The sequence below is a fragment of the Peromyscus leucopus genome, chromosome 1 (genome assembly GCF_004664715.2).
Source record: "Peromyscus leucopus breed LL Stock chromosome 1, UCI_PerLeu_2.1, whole genome shotgun sequence".
Lineage (NCBI taxonomy): Eukaryota > Metazoa > Chordata > Mammalia > Rodentia > Cricetidae > Peromyscus > Peromyscus leucopus.
The window spans coordinates 164,976,455-164,996,186 of NC_051063.1; the positions used below are offsets into that span (position 1 = coordinate 164,976,455).

General features: G+C 43.1%; 1 protein-coding gene across 3 annotated transcripts; it reads right to left on the minus strand.

Moving 5' to 3' along the window:
* Positions 1-1,560: 1,560 nt before the first annotated feature.
* On the minus strand, positions 1,561-18,105 carry Znf175 (zinc finger protein 175). Of its 3 annotated transcripts, none has more exons than XM_028858300.2 (5): positions 17,916-18,105; positions 15,765-15,992; positions 6,921-7,047; positions 6,543-6,638; positions 1,561-5,246 (listed from the first exon to the last, which is right to left on the minus strand). In XM_028858300.2, exons 2-5 carry the CDS (start codon positions 15,834-15,836, stop codon positions 2,935-2,937), a joined length of 2,607 nt encoding a protein of 868 aa, XP_028714133.1. In that variant the 5' UTR covers positions 15,837-15,992; positions 17,916-18,105; the 3' UTR covers positions 1,561-2,934. The 3 variants fall into 3 exon arrangements, with proteins under 3 accessions (XP_028714133.1, XP_028714134.1, XP_028714135.1); XM_028858301.2 differs by lacking the exon at positions 17,916-18,105 and adding an exon at positions 17,816-17,907; XM_028858302.2 differs by lacking the exon at positions 6,543-6,638.
* Between the last annotated feature and the right edge of the window lie 1,627 nt (positions 18,106-19,732).

Below are 19,732 nucleotides of genomic sequence, written 5' to 3' on the forward strand. Positions count from 1 at the left end.
AAAAACAGGGTGCTAGGGAAGTTCCCACAAACACATAAGGATAACCCCACTTTAGACTACTAGCAATAGTTGAGAGGCTGCCTGAACTGGCCTACTCTGGTAATCTTTAGTGAATACCCTGTCATCATAGAGCCTTTATCCAGTAACTGATGGAAGCAGATGCAGAGATCCATGGTCGGGTGCCAGACCAAGCTCCAGGAGTCCAATTGATGAGAGGAGGGATTCTATGAGCAAGGGACATCGAGATCATGATGGGAAAATGTACAGAGATGGCCAAACTAGTGGAAACACATGAACTGTGGAACCCCCATGGGACTGGACTGGGTCCCTTGGATAGGTGAGACAGTTGTTTAACTTGAACTGGTTAGGGGCCTCAGGCAGTGGGATCAGGATCCATCCCTGGTGCATGAGTGGGCTTTTAGGAGCCCAGGGCTCATGGTGGGACACCTTGCGCAGTCTTGGTGCAGGGAGGAGGGGCTTGGACCTACCTCAACTGAATGTAACAGGCTCTGCTGACTCCTCATGGGAGACCTTGCCTTAGAGCGGGTGGGAATGGGGGGATGGATTAGAGGGGAAGGCTGGGAAGCAGGAGGATGGAGGAGAGGAGGATCTGTGGTTGGTATATAAAATAAATAGAAATTTTCTTAGTAATGAAAAAAGAAGGACATATGCTGCAATAAAGGAAAAGTCACTTAGATTTTAAAAAAAAAAGTTCATACCATATGAGTTCAGTAGGCATGATCTGTTGACTCCTAGTATATATCCTGTATGAACATACATGAAGGGAAAATAGCTCAGTGGAGGAAAGCATTGCCCCCCCCAACACCCCCCCTCCCCACTGAGACAGGGTTTCTATGTGTAACACTTCTGGCTGTCCTGGAATTTGCTTCATAGACCAGGCTAGCCTAGAACTCACAGAGATCCGCCTGCCTCTGCCACCCAAGTGCTGGGATTAAAGGGATGTGCCACCACTGACTAGGTGAGGGAGAAAAGCAATTTGAAATACAAGCCTTAAAACCTGAATTCAAGTGGGGCAGTGGTAGCTCACAACTTTAATCCCAGCACTTGGAAGACAGAGGCAGGCGGATCTCTGTGAGTTTGAGGCCAGCCTGGCCTACAGAGTGAGTTAAGGGACAGCCAGGGCTACACAGAGAAACCCTGTCTCAAAAAACAAAAACAAAATCTAAATTCAATCCCCAAACTCCACCTCAAAAAGTCAGTTACAGTGGTGCACATCTGTATTTAAAGCACTTCTCTGACAAGATGGATGGATGGTGGAAAAGGGGACCATCTCCTGGAAGCTCACAAAACAGCGAGCCTGGACCAATGTAATGCAGTGGTAGAAACCAGATTCTGTACCCAGAAGTAGGAAAAAACAGACTCATGGAAGTTGTCCTCTGACCTCTACGGCTCACAAATACCAGCACTCACACTTAAACAACTCTTAAAAATATGAAGTATAGACTGAATGGTTGGTTCCAATATCACCACACATGCTACACATAGAAAGAAAAAGCTGAACAGACCAGAGCCAACCACAAGAGAAAAGCAACATCAACAGAGAATGCCCTAGAACTCATTTATTCAAAGTACATCCATATAATAAAAAAGTATTAATTATTGATGGTGTAAGCTCAAGATAGAGACTGTTAATAAAAATAAAAAAAAAAATAGCTACAGGGCAAGCAAGATGGCTCAATGGGTAACGGTGATGGTCACCAAGCCTGGCAATCCAAGTTCAATTCCCAGGATACACATGGTGTGAGATTACTGATTCTCACCAATTCACTGATCTCCTGACAGCCATATAAATATATACACAGCAGCACATGTACATAAATATATACAAAATAAATGAATGCACTTTTTTATAATAAACTACCCTCTTCTAGTATGCAGTTAATTCTATAAAACCTCACAAAATTGTGGGAATACATACAAGTCCATACAGGCACTGACCAAATACAGGCACATGTGTACATATGCATACATACACATATATGTATGTGTGGGGGGCGTGTATTCCATACACATGCCCACTTATAAAATTTCCCTACTATTCTCATGGCTGGTACTTAAGGGTTTTACTAGACTCCCACAAGTGGGAATATCACTGACTTAATTTCCCATAAACTTTCTAAGTTTGGTAAAATGTATCTTATATCACATTCTACAAAAACATTTCTGAAATTAATCAATGTCAACCTGAAATGAAATTCATCTTTAACAGGACAAATATAAATATGTGTGCTTATCATTATTAGTTAATTTCTGACAAACTTTCCTCATGCATAATGTTTGTTATGTCTAAACACTCAATGAGTAACTAGATTTGTTTTCCGTAATATGAATCAGGTGATGTGCAATTAGATCACACATAAAATGAACTTTAATTAGATAAAGAAATAAATTTCATTTTGGAATATATTAATAAGCTAGGAACTTATTTCTCAGTAAACCCTGTTATGTAAAACTGCACCTGTAAAAACTGACTGGTATTAGTCATGTAGTATATATGTTGAATTGTGTTAGAACACACATAGGTCATCCCCACCTATGAACTAATGATGGGACTGATCTGTGATGTAGTAATGAATGATTTCCCAATCATGACATTTCAAAAACTTCTCTTCAATGTGAGTTCCTTCATGAGATGCAAAATCTGACCCACATTGTGAGAAACAAAGGTCTCACCCTAGTATGAGACATGTGAAGTCTATATAGTTAACCTGCTACTGAAGATTTTTTCACATTCAGAGCACGAACAGGGTCTCTCTCCTGGGTGAATTCATTTGTTCATGCTGTCGGAGTTGGGCATTAGAAGCCAAGACTTTCCCACAGATACTACATTTGGAAGGCTTCTTCACCATGTGAATTCAACAGTATACCCTCAGTTGGTGTATCTGAGTAAACCATATTCCAGCCTTGACATTCCTAAGGCTTGTCCTCAATGTGAGTTTGTAGATGAGATGTCAACTCTGACTTCTGTAAGAACACTTTCCCACATCTCTCACAGACAAAAGGTGTTTCCTTCCTGTGAATCAACTTATGTTTAGAAAAAACTGATCTGCTTCTAAAGGTTTTCCCACAGTGAGTGCACACATAAGGTCTCTCTCCTGTGTGAATTCGCTCATGCTCTTGCAGTTGGACCTTAGTACAAAAGGCTTTCCAACAGTTGCTACATTTGTAAGGTCTCTCTCCTGTATGAATGAGAAGATGCACCTTCAGTTCAGATGGAGAACAAAATGATTTCCCACAGAAATTGCATTTGTAAGGCTTCTCAACCAGGTGAATTTTTTCATGTCTGCTCAATGTTGACAATTGTTTGAAGGCCTTTCCACACACAGAACACACATAAGGCCTCTCTCCTGTGTGAATTCGAGAATGTGCCTTCAGTTGAGATGTTTTACTAAATGATTTCCCACAATCAAGACATTTACAAGGCTTCTCTCCTGTGTGGATTTGATAATGGGATTTCAGTTGGGATGGATAATTAAACAACTTCCCACAGTCAGGGCATTTGTAAGGCTTCTCACCAATATGAAGTTGCTGATGGGGTATCAAAGCAGACTCCTGGAGGCCTGTCTCACATTTCTGAGAGACAAAAGGCTTCTCTTTAGTGTGAATTAACTGATGCTTACGAAAAGATGACCTGCTACTGAAGGCTTTTCCACATTCAGTGCACACAAAGGGTTTCTCTCCTGTGTGGATTCGCTCATGCTCTTGGACTTGTTCCTTAGTAGAGAAGGCTTTTCCACAATGGCTGCATTTATAAGGTCTCTCTCCGGTGTGAACTCGATAGTGTGCCTTCAGTTGGGACATTTTACTGAACAGTTTCCAACATTCACGGCATTTGTAAGGCTTCTCTCCTGTGTGATTCTGATAATGCACCTTCAGTTCACATGGGAAATTAAACGATTTCCCACATTCATGGCATTTATAAGGCTTCTCCCCTGTGTGACTATGGCAATGGACCTTCAGTTGGGATGGATAATTAAATGACTTCCCACAGTCACTGCATTTATAAGGTTTCTCCCCAGGGTGAAGTTTTTCATGCCTGTCTAGTATTGATTTCTGATTAAAGGCCTTTCCACACTGAGAACACACATAAGGTTTCTCCCCTGTGTGAATCCGTTGATGCACCTTGAGTTTGGCTGTTTTACTGAATGACTTTCCACACTCACGGCATTCATAAGGCTTCTCACCCGTGTGACTTTGATGATGCACCTTCAGTTGAGATGGAAACTTAAAGGATTTTCCACAGTCATTGCATTTGTAAGGCTTCTCTCCATTGTGACTTTGTTTATGGGATGTCAACTCTGACTTACGTAAGAAGGCCTTCCCACATTTGTCACAGATAAAAGGCGTGTGATTCTTGTGAATCAATTCATGTTCATAGAAAGCTGACCTATCTCTGAAGGCTTTTCCACACAGTGTACACACATACGGTTTCTCTTCTGTGTGAATTTGCTCATGCTCTTGGAGTGCAGCCTCAGTACAAAAGGATTTCTCACAACTGCTACATTTGTAAAGCTCCCCTCCAGTGTGACCTAGATGATCCACCTTCAGCTGAAATGGATAATTTGATGAATCTGACACATAAAGGAAGGCCTTCCCACCATTGTAAGAAACAATAGGTCTGTCCAGAGTGACAGTGATCTCAGGTTTATGCACAGATATGGCATAAAATACCTCCCCACACTGAGAACCTGGACCTGCTTTCTCCTGAGAATGGTTTTCATGTATAGCTGGTTGTTTATGGCTGAGAACATCTCCATTCTCAGGACTTCTGCATGATTCTTCTCCTCCACCAGTAACCACACAGTTAGCATTACAAGAGCCTTGTATCAGGAGCTGACTGGATGCAACAATGTTAATAAGCTGTTCTGTGACACTGCTTTCATTCCGACCATTTGCTCCTAGGTTTAGCTCCAAACATTTTGGAAGTAAGCAATATCGTGGGAGATTCTCTTGTGTAGAAATGAGGTAGGATCCCAAAGGAATAATTTCCCCAGGATTTTGATATTTATGACCACTACTTGTACTCTGAGTTTTCTTGAGGAGAGTACCAGGAGGCAAGGGTAGAAACTGGTTTTGTTTCTCTCTCTTAGCAATATCAGCATCCTTCTGTAGTTCTTGTAAAGGGGAACACCATGAACCATCTCTTGTGACTTCACTTGCCATATCACTATGAACTGAAGCTTTCTCAGATCCTGTCTGTGGTGAGGTGTCAATTCCTGATTTTTCTAAAAACAAAAACAGATGAAAGAATAAACAGTGACTAAGATGAAAAATGAATCATACAGAGGGACTGAGACTGAACATAAATGCCTAAATCAAGTACGAATGATGCTGATAATGATAACAATTAGTAGAAACAAGCTAATCAATAACTGTATACAATGGGGGTCACCTACATAGCAGACAATAATATAATTATGACAACAATGGATCAGATAATGAGGCACATAAATTAGTCAGCTATATTTTAAAGATGGAAATATATAAACATAATAAGAACATCAGAAAGTTTCTGAATCCTATATAATAGAAATAAACCGAACGTTTGCATCAAAATGTATCAAAAAGCAAAATAGCAACATTTATTGCGTAGCATTGATTGATCACGTGTCTTAAGTGGAATCCATAATTCACACAAGGAAAACTTAACCTAAATAAGAAAGACATAGACATGGCGGCAGAGGCCTTTAATCCCAGCACTCAGGCGGCAGAGGCAGGTGGATCTCTGTGAGTACAAGACAGCCTGATCTACAAAGCGAGATCCAGGACAGCCAGGGCTAGAGGTAGATCCCGATTTCTGATCTCCCAAAATGAAGGAAGGGAACCATCTTACAGGAATGTTCTCATATATCTAAACAAGGCAGGAGAGACTATAAGGTCAGGGACTAAGAAATTCATCATAATACAACAATGAGAAATGCATATTCAGAATGAACAGAGCCTTTCAGGCAAACCTATCACAGAATGAGAAGAGGAACATACAGAACACTAAGCCTAAGGTGCCACAACTAAGGGAAAAAGATGAACCAGCAAAGGAAAGAAAAATCAGTTAATTCAGAATCAACAGGAAAAGCAAAAACAGACACAATATAAACAATAATAAGAACCCAAAAGACAATATACTAATTTAGAAGTCAGTTGTTAGAACATATAAATTACAACCAATTCTCTATTACTTGGGCAATATATTAACCAACTTGGCCAATGTCAGATGTTTATAAACAAGATGTGCAAATAAAAATTCTTGTGCATTTACACATCGGAGTGTAACTGGTCACCATTATTAGAAATAGCTGAGTTAGCCCACTTAGGTTCATTCATATCCATGGTCAGACAGGTTTGTCCCACAGACTCACCTTTTAGAAAGTCCCACATTGCCTCACATCAATAAATGGGTTGCAGAATTAACCATAAAACTCCAAGGAGAAAACAATCTAAAGGTGACCACCACTGGGGACTTGGTGAGACAAACTGACAATGGCCTCGTGAAATCTACCCCGACCTGGGAAGCAGTGGCTCACCTTGACAGTGCTGGCCTGGAAATTCAGCCTTTCCTGCCTGTGCCTCCTTTCCTTTTTCCATCCTAAAGATGACTCCGGGGCTGGGAATGGGATACCCTGTTAATCAGAAAGATACTGGATTTGGGGTAGTTGTCTCAGAGATGATCCAGTGAAGCTTTGCACTGCCTCATTAGTAAAACCAAGTCAACATTTTCTATTTTGTATAATTAATACTTATAGGTACACAAAAGAAATGAAGCATCAGGACAAATGAAGCAAGCACACATACATATACAGAGAGAGAGCGAGAGACTTCTGATACACCAGCATGCTTTGTAAAGGGAGGGAAGGAAATCCTCAATGGAGCCCATCCTGGACCCCTAGGCCAGCTGTGCTCACCCACTGCCAAGAGGTGGCTGTAGATCTCGAGCATCACGTCCTGGTACAGGCGTCTCTGGGCAGAGTTCAGCTGCTGCCACTCCTCCTGGCTGAAGTTCACGGTCACATCCTCAAAGGACATCCACCTCTGTAATAATGAACCACAGTTCACTGTGAATGACTCATCACTCGAAAACGATAAAGTTAGGTTCTTAATGACGTTTCACTGCATTTCCCACAAAATATCTTTCTATTAATTTGGGGGGGGGGGATAGAGAACACTTATAAAGCAATCAACCCTGTCATCCATCACACACAATCATATTTTTTTAAGTACGTTAGAAAAGAACTCTTTTTAATACTCTAAGAAAGAGTACACAACACAACATTGATTAAGCAACAATATTCCAGTTTACAGTTATGCTGGATACACTGGATTCAACATTATGAAGCAGGCATTTAAAAGCTACTTTGCTAAAAGTATTAGGTCCTTGCTTGGGAACTAATCCCAGATAAAAGCCTGGCATCTCGCCGGGCGGTGGTGGCGCACGCCTTTAATCCCAGCACTCGGGAGGCAGAGCCAGGTGGATCTCTGTGAGTTCGAGGCCAGCCTGGGCTACCAAGTGAGTTCCAGGAAAAGGCGCAAAGCTACACAGAGAAACCCTGTCTCGAAAAACCAAAAAAAAAAAAAAAAAGCCTGGCATCTCTGACTTCATTCTGTGTCTATCTCCTTGACTTTAGGTCACCTACTTACCTCTGCATATTAGCATGTATTACTCAAGGAGTGCCCGTCTAAACTATCCCAACTCCCTTCAAAGATGAAAGTACAAAGATTGGTCATTGTCCTTATCCTTAATTTTTCCTCTTGAAGCTGTACCCTGAAGCAGAAGTAATCACCCCACAAGAACTTCCTTTTTGCAATAGGGACTTCTTAGTTATACTTGTGGCTGCTTACTGATTAGCTATGAAAACAAAGCCCCCCAGCATCTGGTCCCTAATACAAAAATCAACATATTCTCTTTCTTCCTCTTCCTCTCTTCAAACAGCCTCATTCTGCGGCCTGACTGGCCTTGAACTCACTGGCCCAGAACTTGCTATGTAAATCAGGATGGCCGAACACTGCAGTTATCCTCCTGCCTCTGTGTAAGATTTTCTCAAGGTGTTTCTATTAAGTATTTTGTCCAGGTGAGGAGAAAAGTAAAGAATACACCTGCATTTTATCTTATTGGCACTTCTTTCTCTGTGTACACCTGTACAATGCACTTCCTAAAACTCTTAATACCACCTAGGAAAAGAATCCACACACAAAAATATTTTAATACACCAACCATAGACGCAGATTACATCATTTGAACAGGTAATTTAAAAACAAAAACCACCAACTCTTACATATAGCTACTGCTAATAAATGTAAACTTGACTCCTCTTCCGAAGCTCCCACAAGTTTTAGGTGTCTCTATGGCCCTTGGCTTCAAACTCCAACTTCAGTTTTTATGAATACCTCTTGAAACCAGTTCTACAAGTCAACTCAGGATCCTTGGTCCACCTGAGTAGAGCTTGGGATGGTCACTGTTAATTGTTAACTTAATTAATGTGAGAAAACCTGTCTTAATAATAGACAAGAACATTCTCTGGGCATGAGATATTGGACTATATAAGATGGGGGTAAATGGAATTAGAGATGTGACTTAGCAGTTTAGAACACTTGCTGCTCTTGCAGAGGACCTGGGTTCAATTCCCAGCACCCACATGGTGGCTCACAACCATCTGTAACTCCAATGCCAGAGGATCTGATGCTCTTTTCTAGTCTCCAAAGCACCAGGCACACACACTGTACACATACACGCAAGCAAAACATTCATCATACATATAAAATTTAATAATCCCATGATACACTCTTCAAATTACACAGCCCACAGTGTTGCTCTGAGTCTCCTTTGGCCAATGACAGCTACATGCCATGTGTCACCATCACACTAGACTTCACACGTTCAGATTTAAATACCAGCTTACCAGAAATAGAAGGATAGGAGTTCATGTTAAATGACAGCATCAAAACGCAACTTAGCCAAATCTAGAATTTGTCACAATCTAAAGGATAACCCAAAGTTCTTCAAGAAATGATTAACATGGGGGAGAGAAATTAAAGGATTAAAAGAGACTAAAACACTTTTTAGTTAGGCTGGATATATGGACACTGGCTGGACCGTAAGAGGAAGACTCTACATATGGAAGTATTTTGTATTAAAATTCTTTACACTGACATGTCAGACATATAACTGTAACTATAATGGAGAATTCCAGAAATAGTCTACTGAAATGTCTAATAGAGAAAATGTCAATTGATTATATTACTTTGAGAACTTTCCCTTGGAGCATTCAACAATTTATTAAAAACTGTTGCCTCGTGTGGAGAGAATGCCTGCACAGCCAGGCTTAGTGACACACACTTTTAATTTCAGCACTGCTAAGGTAGTTGGCAGGTGGATCTCTGAGAGTTCAAGGCCAGCCAGGTCTACATAATAAGTTTCAGGACAGCCAGGGCAACATAGAGAAACCCTGCCTCAAAACCAAAACAAGCCTCCCGGAATGTATGCATCCCCAAAATTCACATCTACCTTGGATAGATAATCAATTCATGAGACTGGAGCCTTCATAAATGGGACTATAAGAATATATGACAACATACTAAGACAATGAACATGAGCAACTAGGCAGCAGAGCCGTACCAGATAACCAATCTGCTAGGACTTTGAAGTCTTAATAATTGGGAAAAGCATGGGGAGACCTTGACTCAAACAAAACAAGACAGAGTTCGGGGCAGGCCTCAGTTACATAGCTAGTTCAAGACCACCTTGGACAACTAAGACCCTTCCTTAAAAAAAAAAGTTTAACAAAAAGGAAAAAAATATTTAACAGTATAAAAAATTCAGAAGGAACTAAAACATAACTACAAGAACAAAAATAACAAAATAATGTAAACAATATAAATATAAGTGAAAAAAGATACCTGAAACATAAAAGAAAATCAGAAGCAAAGTTCTTTAAAAACACTAAAACATAAGCAAACAGCAACAAAAAACAAAGAAGGAAAAGCCAGGTGTGATGATATATGCTTGCAATTCCAGAACTTAGAAGGTGGAGGCAGGAGGATTAGGAGTTCAAGACAAGTGTTGACTACCCAGGGAGTTTGAGGCTAATCTGGTTATGTAAGACCCTATCAAGAGACACAGACAACTGGGAGTAAGGAAGAGAAAGAACAATGACCAAATAAGTCAATGGACATCACTACGCAATCTCAGCCACATATTTATAGACATATAAATTAAATTATCCACAAATCAATGCCCTGCTTCCAATGAGCTGCTTGGCAATGATCAATACAACTACTGAACCTGCACAGCTCTACCTTGCTGCATTTACCCCAAACAGTAGAAATGCTGGGTGTCAGATAATGCACAGTTCACAAAAGTCTGCAGTTTTCCAAACTGGCTGGACCTGTTGATACTCTCAGCAGTGGCACCAACAGTGTTCCCTCAGCTTCCTTGGGACACAAACACATCTACACTTTGTATTTTTGGTGTGGCTAATTTTAGACATTCCAGTGGAGGGAGCCATGGCAATTACACATACATTTCCCACTCAACTGAGGAAGCTTAGCTTTTCCGGTTTCCTTTACTACATAAGCAAGTCTCTTGCTCATTCAATTTTATGTGGAAAAAGCTTTTAAAGGAAGTTAGTCCAGGCACTTGGGAGATAGAGGTAGTTGGATTTCTGTAAATTCAAGGCCAGACTGGGCTACAGAGCAAGTCTCAGCCCACCAAGGGCTACTGAGACCTTGTCTCAAAAGGAGAAACTTATGTCGATCTGTGCCTTGTCTCTCCCATGAGGAGGGGACGTACACTGAGAGGACAGGGCTTTGAGACTAGACAGTGAGTGACTGGGGAAGGGACACAAAGTGGCTAAGGATCACGCTGATGAGACCCAGACAATAGAGGAATGGCAAACACTGCACAGGATAAAGTAAAACAACACAGAAAGCTTCATTTTTCAAACTCATCAATCCATTCGGAAAAGCCACATTTCAAAATATCACCAATTGCAAGAATAGGACTATATGCCATTAATCAAACAATAAAAGGCTCTTAAAATTCCATTTTTTTAAAAGAGGATTTTTTTTTTTAAAATTTTGTGTATGCAGGCTTATGTACCTGTGTGTGCACTATGCACAGAGGCCAGAAAAGGCCATTGGATGCTCGGAAGCAGAGTTACAGACAGTTGTGAGCTATCTGGGAACCGAACCTGGTTCCTCTGCTAGAGCAGTCAACGTTCTTAGCTGCTGAGTCATTTCTCTAGCAACCTAAAATTCCTTTACAAAAGAACAGAAACCGAGCTGAAAGATGGCTCAGCAGATAAAGGCATCTCCATCAAGTCTGACAATGGAAATTTGATCCCCAGGACCCACAGCATATTGAGAACTGATTCCCACAAGTTGTCCTCTGACATCCACATTTTGTGACACATGCACATACAAAGAAATCATGTAATTAAAAATTAATAAAAAGAATGAAAGAGGCAGCTGTCTTGCAAAGACCCAGGGTCAGTTCCCAGCATCCCAATGGTGGTTTACAACTGCCTGTAACTCCAGTTCCAGTGGATTCTACATCCTCTCTGGCCATCTCAGGCACCTGCTTGCACACAGTGTACATGTGCAAACTCAGGCAGGCACAAACACATAAATAAATATTTTTTAAAAGCTTTAAATAGCCAAGTACGGTAGAACACACCCTTAATGTCAGCATGTGGAAGGGAGAAGTAGGCAAATTACTGCCAGTCTGAGGCCAGCCTGATCTACATAGCAAATCCAGGGCAGCCAGGGCTACATAGTTAGAACTTTGTCTCAAAACTAAATAAATAAACGTTAGGTCTCAAAGAAACCTGGGACAGAAGGCTAAGAGAGGTGTCTACTTAACATATCAAAGCAGACACTGGCTAGTTCTCCCAGCATTCCTCAGTACCTGTGCTCCAGAAGCACTTCTCATTCTGCCCCCTACTCCAAACCTCTCCCTCCCAGGGGCTGGGCTTCCGTTTCCCTCCCCACAGCCAGAGCCCTACATAACCCAACCATTTTGGCTCTGCAGCTCTCTTGGCCTCTTTGCCCTGGCCGTCGGTGCCTCTCTTGCTCTTCTCATGGTCTGCTCTAGTCAGCCTGCCAAGTTCAGCCTGGACTCTCCCCTCTGCCTGCTTTCTCTTTTATCTCTACAATAAAAATCTTCTCCATACTTTAGGAGTAGTCATGTCTCCCTCCTTTTATTTTATTTTTCATCAATAAATAACAGTAACTGGGCCTGGAGAGAGATGGCTCAGTGAGTAAAGGTGCTTGCCTATCAAGCCTGACCACCTGAATTTCATCACTGGACCCTACATACAGGTAGAAAGAGAGAACACAAAGTGTCTTCTGACCTCCATGCCCACACAAAGGCAATCACATAATCATTAACACATACAGACACCACACACACAAATAATAAAAACTAAATAAAATGTTTTAAAATGGAAAACTAGTTGGACATGGTGGCACACACCTTAATCCCAGCACTTGGGAGGTAGAGGCAGGTAAACCTCTATGAATTCATGGGTAAGCTGGACTACATAGTGAGTTCCAGCCCAGCCAGAGATATACAGTGAGACCTTGTCTCAAATATATAACATGTGGAGAGTGGGGAAAACGTATTTGGAATAGGAATAAGCAACAGAAGGTTTTAGCAAGAGCAAAGAGATTTCCAGCTACAGGTAAACTTAGCCATAGATAAATACAGTGAAAAGCGAAACAGCATTTCCATGACATGTTCAAATAAATGCACACAAACTCTTACAGATTCCTCATCTGAACACCCGCAATCTGTGGTGTTGACTTTGTTTCTCACACACACAGAGCTCAAGAATTTACCCACCATTATCCAAAGCAGTGACACACTGCATCCCTCAGTACCTGTGCTCCAGAAGCACTTCTCATTCTGCCCCCTACTCCAAACCTCTCCCTCCCAGGGGCTGGGCTTCCGTTTCCCTCCCCACAGCCAGAGCCCTACATAACCCAACCATTTTGGCTCTGCAGCTCTCTTGGCCTCTTTGCCCTGGCCGTCGGTGCCTCTCTTGCTCTTCTCATGGTCTGCTCTAGTCAGCCTGCCAAGTTCAGCCTGGACTCTCCCCTCTGCCTGCTTTCTCTTTTATCTCTACAATAAAAATCTTCTCCATACTTTAGGAGCAGTCATGTCTCCCTCCTTTTATTTTATTTTTCATCAATAAATAACAGTAACTGGGCCTGGAGAGATGGCTCAGTGAGTAAAGGTGCTTGCCTATCAAGCCTGACCACCTGAATTTCATCACTGGACCCTACATACAGGTAGAAAGAGAGAACACAAAGTGTCTTCTGACCTCCATGCCCACACAAAGGCAATCACATAATCATTAACACATACAGACACCACACACACAAATAATAAAAACTAAATAAGTGGCAGTCCCAGGGACAATGTCCTAAACAGAAGGAATTTGTCTGGGTTAACAGAAGCCTAAGGTGGGTCTCTTTTTACTGGAACCATCCTTAATCTTCCCTCAAAGGTCAACTAAGGTCCTGGTCAATTCCTTGTATCAACCCTGCTGACATAAAATCTGTTTGCTTTTTTTCCATACCTCTCCCCCTCCTTCACTGTGCTCCCTTATAAACCTTTCTACCCATGGAGGAGTCTAGTTTGGTAGTTTCACTGTACCCTTACTTACACACCCATCCCAGGAACTCCTGCAAGGTACACCACAAAAAAAATCAGGGAAGCTATGAACTGGAAGAGAAACCGCAGGACTTTGGGGATGGAGGGACCTGGACACATGAGAGGAAAAGAATTCTCAGATGACAGTGTAGGGAGCTAACAGGACAGTAGGAAGTAAGACAGCAGCCTGGCCATAAAGTCAAAAAATCACCAAAAGTTTCCTCACAGGAAGCAGGGAAGGGAACTGGCAGCCAGACCCTGGAGCACACTGCAAGCTTGAACCCCAGGCTGGCAGCTGCTTCAACATATGAGTTCAGCTGGCTGTGTCATCTGTGCCTCAGTTTCTCTTCTTTAAAATGAGACAACAGCATCAGCTCATGAGCCTCCTGTGAGGATTAGCACTGTGCCTAAGGAAGTGAGTAACTGCTGCTCCTGATGCTGTCTGTCTGCTACCGGTAATTTCATGAACAGGACATTTAAGCACTTGGAGAAAATATTAGCACAATGAATCTCTAACCTATAATGTTACTCACCAGAAAGAAAAACAAACAGTTGTGCACAGACAAAACTGTATGTACAAACAGGCAGCTGGAGCTGCACCGTACACAGCTGTTCAAGTAGCAAGGAAGATGAATCTGCTAAGAATCGCATGCAGGCCGGGCGGTGGTGGCGCACGCCTTTAATGCCAGCACTCGGGAGGCAGAGCCAGGCGGATCTCTGTGAGTTCTAGGCCAGCCTGGGCTACCAAGTGAGTTCCGGGAAAGGCGCAAAGCTACACAGAGAAACCCTGTCTCGGAAAAAAAAAAAAAAAAAGAATCGCATGCAGTTGGGTATTAACATTTCAGGAGGCTGGAGACTGACCCTTTCCTTCAAGGTCAATTTAAAACCCTACGTTCCTGGTAACACTAGAAGGCAGACCAACACAACTGCCCCTCCTTAGGATTTAAAACACCGAACAAAAAGGTGGCAGGGCTTTGCTAAGGCCTGTTAAGGGAAAGCTACTTCCTCCTGGTCAAAAGAATGAAATCTCAGCTTTACCCCCAGGCCAAGGTAGAAACAGGAGATTATGATCAGCTCCAAAGATTAGAACTTTACAAACTAATGTCCCCTCCTGGAAGAACTAATCCAACTCCTGGTGACCATCACTTGGGCAGATGTCCACCAGGAAAGCAGATTCACCTGAAGAAATGCTCAAGACTGGGAGGAATAATTATGACCCTAATCAGTCTCCTCCCTCAGAAAAGTGCTTACAGATCTTTACTGTTAGGCTTGCAGGCTTTTCTGAGCTCTCACACAAGAAACTAACTTTTCCTTCTCTTTTTCAGATCCTGGCCCAAAGCCCACTAAGCATGCTTTCCCTGGTATACTAGGCTTCCTGAGTATCTCTGAAAATGCCAATCACCCACAGCTTCCTCTTCCTACTACCACTGCTGGCCTCATTGCCAAAATAGATGGCTTGTTTGTCTCTCCTCTCCTCCATCTCTCTCCTCCCTGAAACTACAGGACTTTCAGGATACCTGCCTTGTTAGCTTGTTCTGTTTTCCCTAAAACTCTAATATAAGTCGTCTTGGGGCTTCCTTCTGAGTCCATTTTAAAATTCTTTTACCCATGAGACGAACAACTGACAAAATGGTACCTTCCTTCCAGATGCACCAATTCTTACAGGGATGGGCATAGCAAGCAACCTTTAAGAACTGAGGATAGCAAGATGTGAAAGAGGAATAAACAGATATAAAAAAGAGAACTCAAGAGGGAAGAAGAGCTTGTCACTAAAAAAAAAAAATAGATGAAACGATATCTATAGTGAAGTAGGCCTGTAATCCCAGCATTGGAGAGGCTGGGGCAAAAAAGGTGCTGAGTGTGATGCCAGCCTGGACTATACAGAAAGTTCCAGGCCAGCCCCACATACACAGTAAGACTCTATATCCAACGAAAGGGAGGGCAAGGGGGGTGAGGGGTACTAAGTTGATGTGGGATACACATAGTCCACTCTTAACTAGATGAGAGATCGTCTCAGACATAGGTAACACAGGATCTGCAGCTTCTCGCGTCTGCCCTCAAGTCCAGAAGAACCAAGTATGAAGTCACTCCTGCTTACCTCACATGACCCACACTGCACCTCTGCATCCAATGGTTGGATCTTCTGTTGGAAATTCGTATCAGCAGCCATGTCTCCTCTGATCTTCTAGTCTTGATGTTTCTTGGTAGCAAATAGAAATTCCTCAAGAGTCACAGATGCTGAAGCAAGGCTAGCCGTGGCACAGCAGGAAATCCTGAGGCCTGAATGATTTCAGGGATCCCGGGAGCTCTAAGACAATGAAAATCCCTAAAAGACAATGACCCAACATCAGACCATGAAGTGGTGAGGACCCATGTGGAAGATCACATGAAGGTACTGAAGAGGATACATAAAAGCCCTGCTCGTTATTATTCAGGGTTATAACCCAAACAACAAAACAAAACTTAAAAACCATCAGTTTGGAAGGAAGGACACACTTTCAGCCCTCACATTTTAACAATATGCTAACCTAGTTGTTTACAAAATGAGGACTTATTATAGGGATCCAGAATGCCATACCAGAGAGGGCCCACTGGGCCTCAGCACCTGCCTGGAAGGCAGTAAATACCAACAAAAACTGAGTAAGCTGCCGACTTAATTTTGATTTCATTTCAAACAACCCTTTCAGCTACACACAGTAAGCACCAGTATTCTATTTAATTTGCTCACAGGTCACTAAATAGAAGAACAGTGGCACAGATTCACGCTGTTTTGATTCTAAGGAACGCACTGGCCACCATATTCTATGTAGTCTCTTCTGTAGTCAGCATCTAAAAACAGCATTTCTTCTTCCTGTTGCCCAGAGAGCTCAGGATGAGAGCCAATTCTGATTCTCGTCTGAGTTTCTAGACATTTCTTTCTCTACACATAGGCACATCATGAAAAATTCACTCACCCAACCCTCACCCCCCCAACACACACACACACACACACACACACACAAAAAAAAAAAAAAAAAAAAAAAAAAAAAGGAAAATGCACCAGGACCTCTCCTCACTGAGCACTTCTAGCCTGTTCATGAGATGTCCCCTCTCCACCAGAATACAGCCACTGACGCAGATAAGTTCCAGTAACCTCCAACCAGTGGGGCATGGACTGCCAGGTTACAAACTGCCTCCTAGTCACTGACATGCTCCAGGCACCTTAAATCATTACTGCCCTAGTACTCCCCCCCCAAAAAAAAAATGCTTCCAGGAAGGAATAATGTGTGTGTGTGTGTGTGTTTAAAATGGGGTTTGTTTGTTTTTAAGATGGGGTCTATTATGTAGCTCGTCGCTCTGGCTGTCCTGGAATTCACTCTGTAAACCTAGCTGGCCTCGAACTCACAGAGATCAGCCTGCCTCTACCTCCGGAGTGCTGGGATTAAAGGCGTGTGCCACCACCGGCGGAGGGCGAGAATTTGTTTTTAATATTCATGGTTATTTCCTTCAATAATGCTAGCCACCCACAGCGGGAGGAACTGGTAAAGGAGATCCAACAACAGCACACAAAACAAAGGAAATTCCTTACTTTTACAGACCTTAGAGAGAGAGAAGTCTCTGAGCTCAGCAGCTTAGATACCAGGCAGGATGCAAAGCGTGCCCCCCGCCCAAGACAGACAGACAGGCAGGCAGACACAAGAGAAAGGAAGAGGGAGGAAGACGGGACGGAGCGGGGAGAGGCGAACAGAGAGACATCTGTGGTCTGACACTTTCTATTTTGGTACACCTGACGCGTTTGTTTCTCTTCATGCAGCACAACACAGTCAAGCCGTACAGTCACTGACTACGCAAACAGAACCAACCAGAGTGGCCCTCACAAGCACCCTACACCGCCCCGGGCTACATCGTTGCCCGAGATGACTTCTACGCCAATCATGGCCTGAGTGGGTCACAAGCCACCTCAAGGTCCTCGTCTGAAGCTCCAGGCTCCCACCCAGGACGGGCTGCTGCAGCGCCCACTCTCCGAGTCCTGCCCCGATCGTCCTCACAGGACAACTTGCCCGGACGACAGAGTGAAATCCCAAAGGAGAGCACCCTGGGAAGTGACAAAACACACAGGGCGCGGAAGACCCGCGAGAACGGAATGAAAACGAACCGAACGACCCCCACCTTATTTATCCACGGCATCCCCCTGCAGCCGCCTCAGCGGTCAGTCTGCACAAACCAGCGCGCAGCAGCACAGCGTCCGCCCTGCCCCGCAGCCACTCACCTCAGGCTGCACCTCCGAGAGCTCTGCACACCGCACACCAGGGCCGCGACTTCCGCCCACGAACGCCAAAGAGTCCCGGATGGAAAAGTTCCAAACCACCTCGCGGAACTGCCAGCGAAGTAACACTAGAATGACTAGAACATTTAACCTTTCATGGCCACTTTATTTCCGGTGTCTTTTAGATTTCCGGCAGGATTTGTCCACGCCCCGTAGGATGATGCGCATGCTCGCTAACACTTTTGAAACTGAATGCCTGCCAACAGTCATCATGGCGGACCAGGTGATTCCAGTTTCTTTGGAAACCTCCGTGGCGGTATCCATAAGCTCAGGATGTTAGAGGCCACCATCCAGGGACTTCGGTTCCTTAGCGGCGGGAAAGCTGAATACAATGCCATAGAGTGGAAGTTGGACGCTGTCGCCTATGGTGTGACAGACCTGGCAGGAATTATGATATTTTAAAGAGACATTCATGTCCCTTCCTTTGCAGACTATTAAGACAATGGACCCCAGAAATATAAATCCCATGATGGGGGAAGGGATATGTCTGAAGCCAGGAGGCAATCAGAGCTGGGACTTACAGATTTCACACAGTTCTGTCAACTTCTTAGACCACTTTGCAGGACAGACTGGAGCCAGAGACAATGACAGTGAGGGGGACCACACACTAAGATTGCTTAGTTGCGTACTTCTTGCTTTCCGTTTACACCTAATTCTGCAGGGGTGGGGGTGGAGAGGTAGCTCAAAGAGCACAAACTGCTAGTGCAGAGGAATCAAGTTCAATTCCAGCGCCCACATGTCAGCTCACAACCATCTGTAACTCCAGTTCCAGGAGAATCTGATGCTCTCTTCTGACCTCCAAAGGCACCAGGCACACAAGCAGTGCACAGACATGCATGCCAATAAGGCACCCATACACATAAAATAAAAATAAAAATCTTTTAGGCAGTGGTGGCACAAGCTTTTAATCCAGAACTTGGGAGACAGAGGCAGGTGGATCTCTTGAGTTCTAGGCCAGCCTGGTCTACAGAGCAAGTTCCAAGACAGCCAGAGAAACCCTTTCTCAAAAAAAAATCAAAATATAAATAAATAAATAAATAAATAAATAAATAAATAAATAAATAAATAAATAAATAAATATTGGCCAGGTGAGGTGGTAAACACCTCCAATCCCAGCAATATAGAGGCAGAAGGCACCTCTCTGAGTCTGAGCCAGCCTGGGCTACATAGCAAAATAATCCCATGACTTCCGTTTTGCTATTGTGGAAAGGTGAACTATGCATGGTAGATCTCCATTGCTTTAAAATTGTATTTTCCCAAGTTATGTAAGCTTTGAGGGAAAAGAATTCTTTAATGTATTAACAGAAACTTTTAAACTAGTGGAATGGTCTGAGCAGGGTGGTGCTCACCTTTAATCCCAGCACACAGGAGGCAGAGGCCAGCACATCTCTATGAGTTTGAAGCCAATATGGTGAATTCCAGGCTGGCCAGAGTTACATGGTGAGATTCTGTCTCAAAAGACAACGGAATAAAAGAAATAAAAAGAAAAACTAATGGAGTGTACATTCACGTTTTTCCAAGATAGGGTGCATGTGGAAATATCTAAGGACTTCCTTTTTAATCTCTTAGTCTTGCTATAGTCATCTGCACAGCAGAGGCAGGGGTGTCTGTATCACTGAATCTCTTGTTCCTAGTCTCAGGGTGGACTAACTGAATTCATCTCCTTTCTCTGTTTTTTCCTATTACCCGTCGCTTTAATTGGTTACAGATGATGATAGCCAGAGCTCAGCTTGTTAGGCCTTTCAGGACCCAGGTTGTAA

Coding starts and splice junctions, on each gene's coding strand:
- Znf175 (XM_028858300.2), bottom strand. CDS start 15,836: ATGGCTGCTGATACGAATTTCCAACAGAAGATCCAACCATTGGATGCA. Junction 7,048..15,764: donor TGCAGTGTGGGTCATGTGAG/GTAAGCAGGAGT, acceptor TCATTATTACAG/AGGTGGATGTCCTTTGAGGA. Junction 5,247..6,542: donor TCCAGGCCAGCACTGTCAAG/GTGAGCCACTGC, acceptor TTTTGTTTTTAG/AAAAATCAGGAATTGACACC.